The 19093-nt window shown below is 48.8% G+C and overlaps 1 protein-coding gene across 8 annotated transcripts in view; it reads right to left on the reverse strand.

Moving 5' to 3' along the window:
- The window catches only part of LOC105486735 (unc-13 homolog A), a 92114-nt gene that overhangs the window by 24690 nt on the left and 48331 nt on the right, over nt 1-19093 (reverse strand). For 6 of the 8 annotated variants that reach the window (XM_071086780.1, XM_071086777.1, XM_071086776.1 and 3 more), the window contains 15 exons: nt 17167-17282; nt 15692-15855; nt 14812-14962; nt 14141-14209; nt 13737-13826; nt 13388-13522; nt 10550-10683; nt 7674-7759; nt 7351-7477; nt 4927-5023; nt 4419-4562; nt 3515-3598; nt 2209-2286; nt 1854-1942; nt 1042-1194 (listed from right to left, as the gene is read on the reverse strand). In XM_071086780.1, the coding sequence (XP_070942881.1) occupies nt 1042-1194; nt 1854-1942; nt 2209-2286; nt 3515-3598; nt 4419-4562; nt 4927-5023; nt 7351-7477; nt 7674-7759; nt 10550-10683; nt 13388-13522; nt 13737-13826; nt 14141-14209; nt 14812-14962; nt 15692-15855; nt 17167-17282 (1717 nt within the window). The remainder of the gene's footprint in view (nt 1-1041; nt 1195-1853; nt 1943-2208; nt 2287-3514; nt 3599-4418; nt 4563-4926; nt 5024-7350; nt 7478-7673; nt 7760-10549; nt 10684-13387; nt 13523-13736; nt 13827-14140; nt 14210-14811; nt 14963-15691; nt 15856-17166; nt 17283-19093) is intronic. The other 2 variants (XM_071086778.1, XM_071086774.1) reach the window with 1 other exon arrangement.

Raw genomic sequence — 19093 nt, forward strand, 5'->3', positions numbered from 1 at the left:
TTTTCTATCCATCCATCTGTCCATCTGTTCATCCATCCATCCTTCCATGCATCCTTCTACTCAGCCATCCACTTATCCATTTATTTATCCATCCACCCATCCATTCATCCATCTGTCCATCCATCTATGCATCAAAACATTTATTCATCCATCCAAATATTACTCAGCTATTAATCCATCCATTCATCGACCCACTCATCCACCCACCCACCCATCTGTCCATTCATTTACGCATCAAAATATTTATTTATCCATCCAAATATTTATCCACCTATATCTATCCACCGTCCATCCATCTACCCACCCACCCATCCAACCATCCATTTATTTATCCATCCACCCATCTGTCCATCCATTTATGCATCAAAACATTTATTCAATGATCTAAATATCTATTGACCTATCCATCCATCCATCCATCCATCCATCCATCCATCCATCCATCCATCCACCCACCCATCCATCCATTTATTCATCCATCCACCCATCTTTCCATCCATTTATGCATCAAAACATTTATTCATCCATCCAAATATTTATCCACCTATCCATCCATTTATCCATCCATCCATCCATCCATCCATTGGTCCATCCAACCATCCGTCCATCCAACCATTCATCAAGTCAGCCTGCCGGACATCCATCCATCTATGCATCAATCCATCTATGCATCAAAACATTTATTCATCCATCCAAATATTTACCCAACTATCCACCCATCCATCTTTTTAAAACATCTATCCTCCATCTAGCCTTCTAAACATTTATCTTTTAATCCATGCATCCACCCACCTATCCACCCCTCATGTCACCTATTCATCCACCATTCATTCATCCACAAAAGTATTTACTCACCGATCCTTCCAATTTTTTGCCCACCCAACTTTCCATCCCCTTCATTCCACCCTCTACTCAGCCATCCAACTATCCAGTGACTACGCGGCAAACATTCCCTGCACACCCTCTCCAGCCAGTCTCTGGGTCTCTATGGCCCTGCCCCAGCCCCTCCCTGGCCAGCCCAGTCCACCTGGCCCGGCTCACTTGCTGTCCAGCAGGTCCATGATGGGCTGCAACACATTGTCAGCGTCCTGGGCCACGCTGCTGCAGGCACTGGCTGGCACATTGCCTGTGCCCTTAACCTGGCTAAGGATGTCACCCATCTGTTTAACACACTCTTCAATGTGCGGCTGGAAGCTGGGGACAGAAAGAAAAGGCTCAGACCACAGGAAGGGCTGGATGAGGACACAGATGCTCATCTTTGGTCCTCGAGGTCATATCATTAGCATCACAGCACATAACCGAGCAAGAATGGAGAACAGGCCAGACATGGTGGCTCACGCCTGTAATCCCAGCACTTTGGGAGGCCGAGGTGGGCGGATCATGAGGTCAAGAGATTGAGAGCAACCTGGCCAATATGGTGAAACCCCGTCTCTACTAAAAATACAAAAATTAGCTGGGTGTGGTGGCGTGCACTCCAGCCTGGAGACAGAATGAGACTTCATCTCAAAAAAAAAAAAAAAAAGAATGGAAAATAATAACAGCAGAACCAGGCAAAGGGATAAGATGTTTGCCCACATTGCTCATTTCATTCTCAAAATCCTACCCAGGTACTATTATTGTCATCACCCCAACTTTACAGAGGAATAAAAGAATATATAAGGCTCAGAGAGGTTAAGTGACTCACCCAAGGCCACACAGCTAGTAAGCAGTAAAGCCGAGATTTGAACTCAGCCTTGTCTAACTCTGAGCCTGCAATCTTCACCGCTACATCTGCTGAGCCTCCAGATGCCCCAGGCTCAGAGGGCTGAAGGCTGTTCCCTCCCCACTGCCCCCAGCCCTGGAGATGCTCCCACCTGGTAGCAAACACCCGGCTGAGCTCATCCAAGACGTTATTGAGTTTCACCTGAAGCTCCTTCAAGATGTCACTGGCTTCGGCATCCAGCTAACAGGGGAGAAGGGACGTCAGGCCAGGTTCAGTAAGTATCCACATGTACTGGGCATTTTCTCATCTGACCCAGGGAAAGGGATCCCAAGGGGCTGGAGGGGAAACTGAGGCACAGACAGTTGTGTTGCAAGCCTGGGTTTAAGAGCATGGTTGAGCTGGAATTCATCCCCAGGCCTGGTGGCATATGAGCTTAGGGGCCTGCAGCGACACAGTGGTGGGGGTGCCCCCTTCCCTTCTCCAGCCCTGCCCTGGCCCTGCCTCACCTCCTTTCCTCCCATGGCTTCGAACATCTTCTCCAGCTGAACTCGTAGCTGTTGAGTGTTGTTCATGAGGATGCAGGGCTGCGGATGGGAACAGAGAGAGGAGTCAGGCCTCAGGACCTCTCCCCAGAGCCTCCCCTACCCACCGCCAGGGACCTCGGGATGGTTTCAGGGTCTGAGTTTGGGGGAAGCTGGGGTCCCCAGGGGTCACCTGCGAATGGAAGGCAGTGTTTGAGCTCAGGCTTCCGGGCATGTTGTTGCCAGAGCATCTCTGGGGATTGGTGGGGGCAAGGAGGACTCAAGTAATCCCACAACCCCAGGCCTGGTGGGTCCATGAGAGGGGCTGGGAACGCTAGGGGTAGCAGAGTTTCCTGCAGGGGTCCAGAGCTTTGCAGCTCGCACAACGAAGGCTGCATTTGCAACACACTGAAGGCGTGTGCCCTCACCCCCAGATATACACACGAGACCCCCCCCCACAGATACACAAACTCAGACATGCACAGCCAGACACAGTCAAAGATACACCCTCACACCATGCACATTTGACACAGCCAGACCAAACCTGGTGAGACACACCCACCCAGACGTGCACACACATACATAGACACACACTCACACTATATGCCGTTAACTCAGCCAGACGAAACATGGTCACACACACCCAGACACGCACAGCTGGACACACACACACAAGCATACACACACTAACACTATAACCAGTTAACACAGCTAGATAAAATATGAGACACACACCCAGATGTGTATGGTTGAACACACATACTCACACATACATACACTCACACTATACCCAGTTAACACAGATGAAACACGGCTAGACACCCACACTCAGATATGTACAGACACACACAGAGAGGCACACACACTCATGTTATACCCAGTTAACACAGCCAGACGAAATACAATCACACACGCACACTCAGACGTGCACAGTCAGACACACACACATTCATGCCATAGATACCCATTGAACAAAGCTAGATAACATATGATCAGACACGCACACTCAGATGTGCACAGACACACACACACATGTGCAGTGTACCAGTCAACACAGACAATACACAATCAGACACATGCACTTAGTTCCCATACACTCAGACACACACAACTAGATACACTCCAATCACACACATTCAAACAAGCACCTCTACACACACACACAGTCCAGTCAGATCACACACAGGTGGACATACATAGCCCCAGGTGTCAGGGCTCTGGGGAGAAGGGAGTCCTGGGGATGCTGAATGGGGCTGAGGAGGGGGATAGGTCAGGGGTTCCCTCAGGTCACCACTTTCTCCTTCTCCTTGGAGCAGTAGGAGGCGAAGTCCTTGGAGATGATGTCTGCATACTGGAGGAGCACGTTACTGATGGTCTGGGGAAGACACAGCATGTGGGTGAGAAGAAAGGCTGGGACCAAGGCAGGCCCCAGTCACCAGGTCCCATCAAGGCCACTAGAGAGATCAGTGATGAACTCAAACCCTAATAGCACCTAAGATGGGCCCTTGGGCTAGGCAAATTCTCCACCCAAGATGACCATCAAGACCTAGAGGAGATACCGCTCGATGAAGACGATCATTTTATGTAGACCCAGCTCTTTTTCAGAGCAACCAAGCATCATATTAACCCAGTCTCAACCACAAGCATGACCTCATCTCAAATCAAAAGCCAGTTCCTACTTGTAATCCCCAAGGTCAACACAGCCTAATGCCAATCAATCAAACCTCAACCCCAATGATCCCAACCCTCAAACTCACCCCAAGACTCACTCGAATTCTGTATCAATCTCAGCACTCATTGCAACCTCAATCCCAGATCAAGACCCAACCCAACCTCAAACTCCAACCAAACAGCATTGCCAACTCGCACTAATGACCTCAATTCCAACCATGATCTCAACCCACACCTCAATTCCAACCTTACCCTACACCTCAACTCCAACCCTAACTCAACTCCAATCTCAATTTAAACCCTAATCCCAACTCCAACCTCCATGCAAACCTCAACTCCAACCTCATCTCAACCTCAACCTCAACCCAAACTTCAACTCCAACCTCAACCCAAACTCCAACTTCAACCCCAACCTCAATAACATCACCAACTCCAACCTCAGCCTCAACCTTAGCCCATCTCCAACTCAGACCTCAATTCCCTGACCCCATTCCCTAGCCCCAACCCTACCCACTCTCCCACACCTTGGCAAAGCGCCTCATGTAGTGCCCCACAATCTGGGGGTCGGGACACTCAAGTTTCTTGATGATTTCAAAGCTCTGGTTGAGTTGAGAGAAGACGTCCACCACGGAGCAGGAGAATAGGGCATGCTCTGAGGTCTGCTGGAACTGCAGGGGGAAGCAGGCCAAGAGGAAGGAGATCAGCACCAGAGAAGCCCCAGAGCCCGACTCTCCCACTCTCCATGGGGAAAGCAAGAGACCAACTTCCCCAGGGTGAGATGGACAGAGGGCGAGGTTGACTTAGAGTCAACTCTAGAGGTGGACGCAGAAGCCATGGGGTGCATGGAGGTGTCTGGCTTGATGGAACTCACATTTCATAGTTGATGAATGAACAAAAGATTTTTAAAAATCATGAGCAAGACAAAGATGGCGGACACCTACCAGAGACTGGCCTCATCCCAAGAGCAAATTTCCCCTGAAATTGGACCCCAGTGGGAAGATTAGGAACCTGATTGTGGGTTGACCTTCTTACCCCATCCTTCTTGTCTCGCTCCAGGGCACCGTGCAGGAAATCCCGGGACACCTCCTCATTCTCATCCAGCCACTGGATGACGAAGGGTTCAAACCATCTGGAATGAAGAGCCAGGGTGGGGCTCTGCCACCTCTTGTCCTCCTCAACCTTTGCACTGCCTGGTTCTGACCCACTAATGAGTGGAGCTACGGCTGCTCCTATTCTCCCTGGAGCTCTCCCTGCAGCTCTCCCTGCAGCCTTGAGTGGCTGCTCCTCTGCTCGCCTCCTGCACTGAACCTTAGTTACTTTGCTCGTGAAATAGAACGAGTGGCCCTTTTTACAGGAGGGCCCAGGCCTGCGGGAATCCTAGTTCAGATAAACTGCCTGTGGCAAATGAATTTATTCTCTGAGCCCTTCCTTCCTTCCTTCCTTCCTTCCTTCCTTCCTTCCTTCCTTCCTTCCTTCCTTCCTTCCCTCCTTCCCTCCTTCCCTCCTTCCTTCCCTCCTTCCTTCTTCCTCCCTCCCTCCCTCCTTTCTTTTCTTTTCCTTTCTTTTTTTTATTTTTCTTTTTTTTTCGTTTTTGAGACATGTCTTGCTCTGTTGCCCAGGCTAAAGTGCAGTGGTGCGATCATAGCTCACTGCAGCCTTGACCTCCTGGGTTCAAGTGATCCTCACACCTCAGTCCAAATAACTGGGACTACAGGCACGTGCCACCATTCCTGGCTAATTTTTTTTTTTTTTTTGTCTTCTTTGTAAAGATAGGATTTCCCTATGTTGCCCAGGCAGGTCTTGAATTCCTGGCCTCAAGTGATCCTCCCACTTCGGCCTCCCAAAATGTTGAGATTACAGGCATGAGCCACCGCACCCAGCCAGAGCTTTCATTTCTTGTACAACAGAAGACTATCCGTCTGTGCTGTTGGGAGCAGTGAACGACACAGCACAATTCTCAGGAACTGGTGGTACCATACTATTCTCCAACACACAGCCCAGGAGTCAGATGTCCCGAGTTCAAATCTTGGGTCTGTCCTGTACTAGGAGTCACCTTGGGCAAGGCATTTGGCATTTATTCACTCATTCATTCTATTTTTATATTAATTTATTTTCTGAGATGGAGTCTCACTCTGTTGCCCAGGCTGGAGTGCAGTGACACTATTTCCGCTTACTGTAACCTCTGCCTCCTGGGTTCAAGTGATCCTGCTGCTTCAGCCTCTCGAGTAGCTGGGACTACAGGCGTGTGCCACCACACTCGGATACTTTTTTTTTCTTTCTTTTTTTTTTTGTTTTTGTTTTTGAGACGGAGTCTGGCTCTGTTGCCCAGGCTGGAGTGCAGTGGCGTGATCTTGGCTCACTGCAAGCTCTGCCTGCCAGGTTCACGCCATTCTCCTGCCTCAGCCTCCCAAGTAGGTGGGACTACAGGTGCCCGCCACCACGCCCGGCTAATTTTTTGTATTTTTAGTAGAGACGGGGTTTCAAGGTGTTAGCCAGGATGGTCTCGATCTCCTGACCTCATGATCCACCCGCCTCGGCCTCCCAAAGTGCTGGGATTACAGGCGTGAGCCACCGCACCCGGCCAGTTTTTTTTTCTTTTTTTGAGACGGAGTCTCACTCTGCCGCCCCGAGATCACTGGTGTGATCTTGGCTCACTGCAACCTCCGCCTCCTGGATTCAAGCAATTCTCCTGCCTCAGCCTCCCAAGTAGCTGGGATTACAGGCACCTGCCACCACACCCGGCTAATTTTTGTGTTTTTAGTAGAGACAGGATCTCACCATGTTGGCCAGGCTGGTCTCAAACTCCTGACCTCTGATGATCCACCTGCCTTGGCCTCCCAAAGTACTGGGATTACAGGCATGAGCCACTGTGCCTGGTCAATTTTTGTACTTTTGTAGAGCTAGGGTTTTGCCCTATTGGCTAGGCTGGTCTCAAACTCCTGACCTCAGGTGATCTGCCCGCCTCGGACTCCCAAAATCCTGGTATTACAGGCACAAGCCACTGCGCCTGACCCATTTGTTCATTTCAGAGATGGGATCTCACGATCTTGTCCAGGTTGGTCTCGAACTCCTGGGCTCAAGTGAGCCTCCTGCCACAGCCTCCCAAATTATCGGGACTACAGGCATGTGCCACTGTGCCTGGCCATTTGGCATCTTTAACTCTCCAATTTCTTCTCCGCAAAATAGGAATTAAAATGATCCCACCTTAACTCATAGAATTGTCAAAAGGATAAAATGAGAAAGTCACATGGTTCCTGCTGCTGTTATGACTATGAATTTTCTGGGCTGTAGGAGTCAACTGCTCAATGGCTGAGAGCGGAGAACACTGGATTCAAGCCCCACCCGTGCCCCTGATGCCCAGGTAACCCTGAGTAGGTCAGTCCTCCTCTCTGGCTTTCCTTCTAGCTGTCAGCGCTTCAGTTCTGGCTTGGGCTGGGCTTGGGGCAGGGGACTTACGCAGGGTACTCAGGCACGCGGTCCTTAAAGGCGGGAAGTTCCGTCACATACTCATTGTAGAGCCATTTCACCTTGAAGTGGAGGTTCATGTAGTCGGCACTCTTGCATAGACGATGCTTGTCGTGCTCTGGCCAGGGACAAAGAGGGTGGCACAGCTGGAAGGGTCTGCCACCCTGTGTCTCGGCAGAGAGGCTGCCCACTCTGGCCATCACTGATGTCCAACTCAGGCATGAGGGTACAGGGCACTCACAGCCTTGGAGGGGACACAGAGGTGCAGCCACCTGGTTTGGCCAGGCTGGGGAACACTGGGGTGGGAAACTCACCCTCCATGGCATACTTCATGTCTTGGGCAAACAGATTCCACATCACTTCAGCGCTGATTTTACCCACATTCAGCTCCTGGGGAAACCTGGCAAAGTCATGGAAGTATAAAACTTTGGCAGGCAGAAGGCAGATGGGATGGGCTGCTTTGTCCTTCCCTGCCCCACAGGGGAGTGTAGGGTAGGGTAGAGGGATTTGGGTTCAGGTTCCCTCATAGCCACTGCTGACTGACTCTGCACTAAGGCTTTGCTTCTCTTTGAGCTTCCACCCACTCATCCATCTGTCCCTCCATTCATTCATTCATCCACTCATGCAACTATCCACCCATATATTCAACAACTAATTTATTCATCCATCCATCCATCCATCCATCCATCCTTCTATCCATTCATTCACCCACTCATGCAACTATCCATCCATCCATGTACCCATCTATCTATTCATCCATCCACCCATTATCCACCCATCCAATCCTACCTTCCTCAATTCATTCACCCACTCATGCAACTATCTATCCATCCACCTACCCATCTATCTATTCATCCATCCACCCATCCATCCGTCCCTCTATCCATTCATTCACCTACTTATGCAACTATTCACCCATCCACTCACCTACCCATCTATCTATTCATCCATCCATCCCTCCATCCACTCATTAATCCAACTATTCACCCTTCCACCTAACCACCCATCTATCTGTTCATCCATTTACCTGTTCATCCATCTGTCCCTCTACCCATTCATCCAACTATCCATCCATCCACCTACCCATATATCTATTCATCCATCCATCCATCCATCCCTCTATCCATTCATTCACTTACTTATGCAACTATCCACCCATCCGTTCACCTATCCATCTATCTATTCATCCACCCATCCATCCATCCCTCCATCCATTCATTTGCTCATTCATCCAACTATTCATCCATCCACTCAACCACCCATCTATCTGTTCATCCATCTATCTGTTCATCCATCTATACCTCTACCCATTCATCCAACTATCCATCCATCCACCTGCCCATCTATCTATTCATCCATCCATCCATCCGTCCATCCCTCTATGCATTCATTCACCTACTTATGCAACTATCCACCCATCCGTTCGCCTATCCATTTATCTATTCATCCATCTATCCGTCCATCCCTCCATCCATTCATTCACTCATTCATCCAAATATTCATCCATCCACTCAACCACCCATCTATCTGTTCATCCATCTATCCCTCCACCCATTCATCCAACTATCCATCCATACACCTACCCATCTATCTGTTCGTCCATCTATCCATCCATCCTTCCATCATCCACTTATTTATCCATCCCTCCATCCATTCATTCACCCACTCATACAACTATCCACTCATCCATTAAATGACCCATCTATCTATTCATCCATCCACTTATCCATCCATCCTTCTATCCATTTATTTACTCACTTATCCAGCTATCCACCCATCCATTTACCCATCCATCTGTCCATCCATCATCCATCCATCCTTTTTTTTTTTTTGGAGACGGAGTCTCACTCTGTCACCCAGGCTGGAGTGCAGTGGTGCAATCTCAGTTCACTGCAACCTCCACCTCCTTGGTTCAAATGATTCGCGTGACTCAGCCTCCCAAGCAGCTGGGACTACAGGCATGAGTCACCATGCCCAGCTAATTTTTTGTATTTTTAGTAGAGATGGGGTTTTGCCATGTTGGCCAGGTTGGTCTCGAACTCCTGACCTCAGGTGATGCTCTTGCCTCGGCCTCCCAAAGTGCTGGGATTACAAGCGTGAGCTGCCGTGCCCGGCCCATCCATTCGTTTATCCACACAGTCATCCTTCTACCAATCTATCAGTCCATCTGTTATTTATTTATTTATTTATTTAGAGATGGAGTCTTGCTCTGTCACCCCAGGCTGGAGGTCAGTGGCACAATCTCGACTCACTGCAACTTCTGACTCCTGGGTTCAAGCAATTCTCCTGCTTCAGCCTCCCGGTAGCTGGGATTACAGGTATGTACCACCACACCCGGCTAATTTTTGTATTTTTAGTAAAGATGGGGTTTCACCATGTTGGCTAGGCTGGTCTCGAACTCCTGACTCAAATGATCCACCCGCCTTGGCCTCCCAAAGTGCTGAGATTACAGGTGAGAGCCACCATGCCTGACCCCATCTATTTATTAATCCATCCATTCATCCACCCACACTTCAATCCATCCAAATCCCTGATCTTAATTCCCTAACCAGGATATGTTAACACCCCAAAGCTTGAGTCCTCTCTAGCACTCATCTGGCGGATAAATAGAACACAGTAACCCATTCAGCTAACACAGATGAAAATGCTACAGACATATAAATCCACAAACGAAAACAGTGCACATATTCATACACAATACACAATATTGTATATTGTACAATATTGTATGTTGAAGTGCATTCAACAATTTTACACATATACAAATTAAACCCAAAACCCATTGACCACAATAATATACAAAATTGCTTACATCCACATGTGTAAGATATAATGCAATTTAAACATATAGGGTAGCACATAGTAATACTTGAGCAACATTATTATTAATTAACCTACACACACATACAAAATTATATACATATGTACACACTGTTATTCATGCAAATGAATACATACAAAATACATGTCTGATTATACCAGTGATTGTGAACATACACACAATTTTATATTTCTGTTTGCAAATTGGACCCATATTTGAATTTTGCACAGGCACAATCAGACCCACAATTACCCCCAGGTGCACATTTGTGTAATTAGAGAAAATCACCTTGACACGCAAGACACAAAGTTGTATACAAACGCATGATGATAAACCCAGATAATTAAACTACACAGATATGCAACTCACTGATTGAGGCAGGGAGTGTAGGAATTCTTGTCTTCCTCAATGATGGACACTATGAGGGTAATCAGCTTGGACCAGAAGTCGAGGTTCTTGATGCTGGGCCCCTGTTCCTCTGGGGGAACTTCCCCCTTCTTCGCCTGAAATGGGTAGTGGAGACCTCGGTTATAGGGGGTCCAGAGGTTGGTGTCTCGGTCAGTTTATTACTGAAGAACAAGAGGTTGTTGAGGAATGCATCCTATTAACATGTATATGGTTCAGGTAAGAAGTCTATATAGAGAGGAACTGAACTCATAAACTGGCCCAGAGCTCATGTCAATGCAGCTTGATAAAGCTTAAGATTTTTAGACTCCACTCTAAAACTGAATGGAAATAAATGAAATCAAATTTAGTTGAACAAATCCAGCTCCACTAAACCAAATGGAAATGAAATGAATGCAAATCAAGCCCACTTAGCTTAACGGAAGTAAGTTCTTCCTCAGAGTTAAATCAATGGAATTGAACTGGGGCCAATTACGCTGAATGGAGTGCAATTCAACCTAACTAGATTGAATTAAACTCAAATGAACTCCATTGGATTGAACCTAATCAACTTGTCCAAGATCAACATCAACTCAAATCAAAATAATGGAAATAAATCAACTTGAACTGAACTCTACCCCAGTCAACCCAATCCGATTCTACCTATCTAAATCCAACCTCACATACGCAGGGCAATTCAACCCAACTTTCGTTAATCAATGGAAATGAGTGTAATCAGCTGAAATTAGCCCAATTCAACTCAATTCAACTGAAATCAATTGCATCTAATCCAACAACCCAGTTCATCCTAACTCAAGACAATTTAACCCAGTTGAGAACAACCTGACTTGACTGTAAATGAACTAAATGGAAATGAATGAATTTGTACTCAGTAAAACTCAGCGCAATCTACCAACTTAGTTCCGCTCACTATTTTTTTTTTTTTCTTTCAAGAGACAGGGTCTCATTCTGTCACCCAGGCTGGAGTGCAGTGGTGCAATCATGGCTCAACATAGACTCAACTCCTGGGCTCGAGTGATCCTTCCACCTCAGCCTCCAAAGTAGCCAGGACTACACGTGTGCCACCATACCTGGCTAATTTTTGTATATTTTGCAAAGAGAGGGTCCTGTTATGTTGCCCAAACTGATCTCGAGCTCCTGGCCTCAAGGGATCCTCCTGCCTCAGCCTCCCAAAGTGCTGACATTACAGGTGTGAGCCACTGAGCCCAACCTGGCTCACTAATTTGTCAAGAACAATTTTAACTTAAGTCAACCAAATAGAAATAAATAGAACTAAACTGATTATGGTTGAAGTAAACAATCTAATTTAATCCAGTTCACCTCAACTCAGTTCAAATGAGAGCGAGACTGATTCCAACTCTAGTCAACTGAATGTAAAGGAAAAGAATGAAATCAAATTGAACTGAACACAGCTTATGTGTTATATCCTATCAGAACCTAGGTAGGGGCTGCCTCTAGCTCCCACAGCCTCCTGAGATCCCACTATCGCAATACTAACCATCCCTGTTTGTAAATTTCCAGTCTGTACATCTTTCCCTCATGATAGGCTATAAGCTCCTTACAGGTGGTGGCTCATGCCTGTAATCTCAGCACTTTGGGAGGCTGAGGCAGGAGGATCACTTGAGCCCAGGAGACCAGCCTGGGCAACATAGTGAGATGCCATCTCTACAAAAATACAAAAATTAGCCTGCCATGGTGGCGCATACCTATAGTCCCAGCCACTTGGGAGGCTGAGGTGGGAGGATCCACTTGAGCCTGGGAGGTCAAGGCTGCAGTGAGCTATGATTGCATCACTGCACTCCAGCCTGGGCAACAGAGTGAGACCCCATCTCAAAATAAATAAATAAATAAATAAATAAATAAATAAATAAATAAATTCAATTTAACTCAACATTTACTGAACAGTGACTGTATGCCAGACATAAATTTTTATGCCAGGCTGGGCATGGTAGCTCATGCCTATAATCTCAGTACTTTGGGAGGCCAAGGCAGCTGGATCATCTGAGGTCAGGAGTTTGAGACCAGCCTGGCCAACATGGTGAAACCCCGTTTTTACTAAAAATACAAAAAATTAGCTAGGCGTGGTGGTGGGCACCTATAATCCCAGCTACTCGGGAGGCTGAGGCAGGAGAATCATTTAAACCTGGGAGGCGGAGGTTGCAGTGAACTGAGATCATACCACTGCACTCCAGCCTGGGCAGCAAGAGTGAAGCTTCATCTCAAAAAAACCATTTTTTTTATGCCAAACTCAACTACGCAGCCAAGTGTACTGAGTGCCTACTATATTTTATCTAAACTTATAGCTCACGGCCGGGCGCGGTGGCTCACGCCTGTAATCCCAGCACTTTAGAAGGCCAAGACGGGCGGATCACAAGGTCAGGAGATCGAGACCATCCTGGCTAACATGGTGAAACCCCGTCTCTACCAAAGAATACAAAAAATTAGCCGAGTGTGGTGGCGGGCGCCTGTAGTCCCAGCTACTCAGGAGGCTGAGGTAGGAGAATGGCGTGAACCCGGGAGGTGGAGTTTGCAGTGAGCCGAGATCACGCCACTGCACTCCAGCCTGGGTGACAGAGCGAGACTCCATCTCAAAAAATAAATAAATAAATAAATAAATAAATAAATAAAACTTAAAGCTCATGAACTCTTCTCCCTAATCCTGAGATGTGGGTTAATGACCCCATTTTATAGAATAAGATACTGAGGTTCAGAAGAGTTAAATCCTTCGGGAAGGGGCAGTGCTGGGACTTAAGCCTGTGTCTAGTTGGCGTCACTGTTCCCTCGACCCATCTGGAGTCTCACCGGGTCTGTCTGGTACTCCCGGCTGTAGAGTTCATGGCAGTTGTTGAAGATGTACTCGTAGGTAGAATTAAGGCAGGCTTTCACACAATCCTTTACCACCTGGCTAGCTCGGGGCGGGCTCTGGAGTTCTTGTACCTGAAGGGAGGGAGAGAGGCACAGGCGGCCACAGCTGCGACAGGAGGTCCCCAGGAAGTGACTGCAAGTCATTTTGGATTTAAGGAAATGAAGTGGTATGAAAGAAGGTTACTGAGAAAGGTTGCCACTCTCCAGGAGGAATGTCACTTGTCCTGGAACTGGGAACCCTAGAGAACCCTCCTTGGAGGGCAAATGCAACTGGATCCTTTCCTACCTTCATCCGAAAGAAGGTGATGCTGGTGAGAAGGTCCACAGTGGATTTGAGGTCCTGGAGTCTCTCTGGGCTGCTGGCTGGGAAGTTATTCTGTGGGAAGTAGGAAGAGAGGTGGGGTTATGGAAGAAGGTTGGGGGAGGATGAGAGACTGCTTTTCAGGGGGATACAAAGCCTTCCTGGTTTCAGGCTTGGGGTTGATTAGAGCACCTCGAAGCAACTGGGGATCTGCTTGGATGCACCAAGCACATTAGGGCAGGTAGTGCCCGTGCAGGTGCACACACGCCGGAGGAACACACCGTACACGTGAAGATGCATCCTCCCATGCATACACCTGCTGGTAGCTTCCCCCTCCAGGCACACACACGTGCACAGGGTGAGCAAATCCTCCTGCACGCGCTTCCTACCCGGTACATGGAGAGGTCAATCCGCAGGGAGTTATGCAGCTGGTCCAGGAGTTTCACGAAGCGCTCTTTCTGAGGAGGAAGGGGAGGAGGGAGGATGGATGGAGCAGGACATGGCCGCCATACTGGCTGAGCACCTATTGTACACCAAGTATACCTCATCCACCACCCTCGTAATGTCCATTTCCATTCTATAGTATTCTTTTTTTTTTTTTTGAGACAGAGTCCTGCTCTGTTGCCCAGGCTGGAGTGTAGCGGCGCAATCTTGGCTCACTGCAACCTCTGACTCCCAGGCTCAAGCAATTCTTCTGCCTCAGCCTCCCAAGTAGCTGGGACTACAGGCACAGGCCACCACCCCTGGCTAATTTTCTTTTGGATTTTTAGTAGAGACGGGTTTTCACCATGTTGGCCAGGCTGGTCTCAAACTCCTGGCCTCAGGTGATCCACCCGCCTCAGCCTCCCAAAGTGCTGGGATTACAGGCATGAGCCACCGCACCCAGCCTCCATTCTATAGCAATCTACAGAGGAGTAAATGGAGGCTCAGAGACGGGTAGTGATTGGTGGAAAGTCACACAGCAGTCTGGTCTAGACTGGGGACCCAGGAGTCACATCAGATCTGACCGGCATAAAGTTGGGCTCTCCCTCATTCTCCAGTCCCAGTCCCCAGGACTGACCCCAAAGTTGGAGGCGGCGAAGCGGTCAGAGGCAGACACGTTGGTGGAGGCGGTGGTGTGCGCGTAGTAGGCATTGATGTTGGCGAGTAGGGTGCTCATGACGGCAGGCACCCCCGGGCACATATACTTGGAGGAGAGGCAGGCAAAGTGGCTGGAGAGAGGGAGCAGGAGGCACTGGGCCAGGGGTCCAGCTGGGATGGACCAAGTTCCCCCCTAGAATGCCTCCAAGATAGCATCTGTGAGTGGGTCTCCATCACCTCCCAAGCCATCCCCTGCTTGATTCTGTCCTTTGGGTCCCTGCATCTCCTCTCCCCTCCATCTTTATATCCATTTGAGTTGCTCTAACTCTGCTTCTTATTTATTTATTCATTTATTTATTTTGAGATGGAGTTTCACTCTGTCACCCAGGCTGGAGTTTAGTGGCACAATCTCGGCTGACCGCAACCTCCGCCGCCTGGGTTCAAGCGATTCTTCCACCCTAACCTCCCCAGTAGCTGGGATTACAGGCGCACGCCACTACACCTGGATAACTTTTGTATTTTTAGTAGAGATGAGGTGTCACCATGTTGCCCAGGTTGGTCTTGAACTCCTGGACCTGGAGTGATCTGCCCACCTCGGCCTCCTAAAGTGCTGGGATTACAGGCTTGAGCCACCATGCCCAGCCTCTATCTCTGCTTCTAACTCCTCCTTCTCTTCCGTGTCACTCCAGATGTCAACCACAACGCCGTCCTGATCTCCAGGGGAATTACAAAACACCCCCCCTCCACCATGCCCACTTCCTCTCTGGATCCTCCCCCTGAGAATCCCTCCCACCCCAGACCTGCAGGTGCCCACTTGGTGACCTCCCTCTTGTTTCCTGCACCCCAGCCTGCAGCCTCACGTCATGGCTTGGTAGATGGACTCAACGCCGTAGCGCATGGCAAACTCGTCCACAATCTCCTGGGCTGTCTCATCGTAGTAAACCTTCCAGGCATCGTCGCCCTTGGCATCCGGGATCTTCACAACCCCATTGTTCTGCACGTCGGTCACAAAGTGGAACAGGTTCTGCCACCATGGGAAAGAAAGTGTCATGGAGAGTGCAAGCGGTCGCCAGGGGTCAGAGGTCCCAGGGTCTGGGGCAGCTTATGTCATCCATCTGCCTGTTTATTCATTAATTCATTCGTCTACTGTTTCATCCATCCACACACCCACCAATCTAACTACCCCAAATTTCACCCATCCACTCTTCCAACCTTTCAGTAGTTCAACCACACATCCATCCACCCATCCATCCATCCATCCATCTCATACATTGATCCACAACTTAATCCACCTGTCCAATCATGCATTCTTCCATACAACCAACCATCCATCCACCCATCAATTTATCCATCCATCCATCTATTCCTCATCTGTCCACCAACTACTCACAACCATCCAGCTAAATACTCAGAAATTATGAACCCACTTATCAATACTTGCAATAGTTCAACCACACATCCTTCCATTCATCCACCCACCCATTTATCCATTTGTCCATCTGCCTGTACATCCATCCATCCATCCATCCATCCATCCATCCATCCATCCATCTACCTATCTACCCATCCGACTATCAACAAGTTCACCTATCTACTCAATCTTCCTTCTAATAACTCAACCACACTTCCATCCATCCCGTCCAATACATCTTACTCTGCTCATCCAACATCTCATCTATCCACCCATTCAACCATCTATCCAGCAATCTATCTATCCATTCATCAAGTTATCCATCCATCATTCATCTATATCCATCCATCATCTAGCAATTACCCCCAAATTCACCCTTCCACACATCTATACTTCCAATAGTTCAGTCACATATCCATCCATCTGATCATCCATCCATCATACATCTAGCCACAAATCTACCTACTCATCCATCTATCCATCCATGTACTCACCCATCTCTCCATCCATCCTTTTATCTACTCATCACTCATTCATCTACTCAATCATTCATTCATTCACCAGCATTCATTCAACAAACTAGTTCCTGGGGATACAGTTCTTTCCAGGAACCCCAGGCAGCTGGAGGAGACATACCCAGACACAAACAGCCCAATCCTCAGTGGTTAGGGCTGGAATAGAAAGAAGAACCTGACGGTGATTAGTGAGAGTCAACTTGGAGGCCAAGGAGGGCTTCTCAGAGGAGGTGACCCTGAATCTGGACCCTGATGGATAGTGAGGAGTTTTCCAGGTAAAGGGAATGGCATGGTGGGCAGTTTCAGAAGGCCAGGAGAGTGTGGATAGTGTGGCCAGAAAGAGGAAGAGCCGGGCAGGCAGGAATGGTGAGTGGAGGTGGTATGGGAGGGGCCAAGCAATGAAGCTCACCTCATGCAGACAGGTATACTGGACATGGTATGGGGCCACCTTCTCCTCGCCTTTGATCTCCACACTGATGTGGAGCCGGATGGCACCCGACACAGCAGATTTGTCAGTTCGCTTGTCTGCAGGGCAGAAAAGGATGACAGCGTCAGAACTTCCCACTATAGCTGTGGGCAACTTTTTTTTTTGAGACGGAGTCTTGCTCTTGTCACCCAGGTTAGAGTACAGTGGGGCGATCTCGGCTCACCGCAACCTCCACCTCCTGGGTTCAAGCGATTCTCCTGTCTCAGCCTCCCGGGTAGCTGGAATTACAGGTGCCTGCCACCATGCCTGGATAATTTTTGTACTTTTGGTAGAGATGGGGTTTCACCATGTTTGCCAGGCTGGTCTCAAACTCCTGACCTCAGCTGATCCACCCGCCTCAGCCTCCCATAGTACTGGATTACAGGCATAAGCCACCGCGCCCGGCCAGCTGTGGGCAAATTTTTTTTTTTTTTGAGATCCGTCGTCCAGCTAATTTTTTATTTTTAGTAGAGACGGGGTTTCCCCATGTTTGCCAGGCTGGTCTTGAACTCCTGACCTCCGGTGATCCGCTCTCCTTGGCCTCCCAAGGCAATTTTTAATAGATGCACGATTCTGTAGTCCTCCCAGACTTCCGGAAGCTAAGGGCTTGGTGTCTCTCTTCTGATTGGCTCCCTAGGCTTGAGTCTCCCCGCTTAGGCTAGAATTCCTTAAGCCCTGTCTCTTCCCTTCAAACAAGGATCCCAGACCTTGCTTCCTCACTCAGATCAAGTTCCTGGGTAGGTGCCTCCCTCCTTAGACTAGCAGCCCTAGGCCCTGCTTCTTTCCCAGTCTGAGCTCCCAGGCCCTGCCTCCCCCATCAAATCATGCTCCCCAGAGACTATACATCTTAGACATGGTTCCTGGGTCTGTCCCTCTCTCCTCAGACTAGGACCCCTGGTCTTTTCTCCCGCCTCCCCCATCAGAATGGATAGCTAGATGTCCTCCAACCTAAGAGGTTCTGCTCACCTCTCTCAGGCTAGGTCCTTTCTACCCCCTCAGATTAGGCTCATACACTCTGCCTTCTCCATTAGATTGGACTCCCCAGATTCTACTCAACTTCTTTTTGAGACAGAGTCTCGCTCTGTCCCCCAGGCTGGAGTGCAGTGGCGCAATCTCGGTTCACTGCAAGCTCCGCCTCCCGGGTTCACGCCATTCTCCTGCCTCAGCCTCCTGAGTAGCTGGGACTACAGGCGCCCACCACCACGCCCGGCTAATTTTTTTGTAAGATGGGGTTTCACCGTGTTAGCCAGGATGGTCTCGATCTCCTGACCTCGTGATCCGCCTGCCTCAGCCTCCCAAAGTGCTGGGATTACAGGCGTGAGCCACCGCGCCTGGCCTCAACTTCTTTACACAGGGTTCTTGGATCTGTAGCAGCCATCTCAGATTAGGATTCCCAAACAATACCTCCCTCTTTAGACTGGATTCTTTTCTTGTGGTGGGGGGTCGGGGGCACACAGAGTCTCGCTCCATCACCCAGGCTGGAGTGCAGTGGCATGATCATAGCTCACTGCAGCTTCAACCTCCCAGGCACAAATGATGCTTCCACCTCAGCCTCCCAAGTGACTGGGACTACAGGCATGCACCACCACACCCAGCTATTTTTTTTTTTTAAATGGAGACAAAGGCCTTGCTGTGTTGCCCAGGCTGGTCTCGAACTCCTGGGCTCAAGTGATCCTCCCATCTCAGCCACCCAACCAATGTGTTGGGATTACAGGTGGGAGCCACCATGCCCAGCCTGGATTCTTTTTTTTTCTTCTTTTTTTTTTGAGACGGAGTCTCCCTTTGTTGCCCAGGCTGGCGTGCATGGCTTGATCTTGGCTTACTGCAACTTCTGCCTCCTGGGTTCAAGCGATTGTCCTGCCTCAGCCTC

The sequence above is a fragment of the Macaca nemestrina genome, chromosome 20 (assembly GCF_043159975.1).
Source record: "Macaca nemestrina isolate mMacNem1 chromosome 20, mMacNem.hap1, whole genome shotgun sequence".
Taxonomy (NCBI): Eukaryota; Metazoa; Chordata; class Mammalia; order Primates; family Cercopithecidae; genus Macaca; species Macaca nemestrina.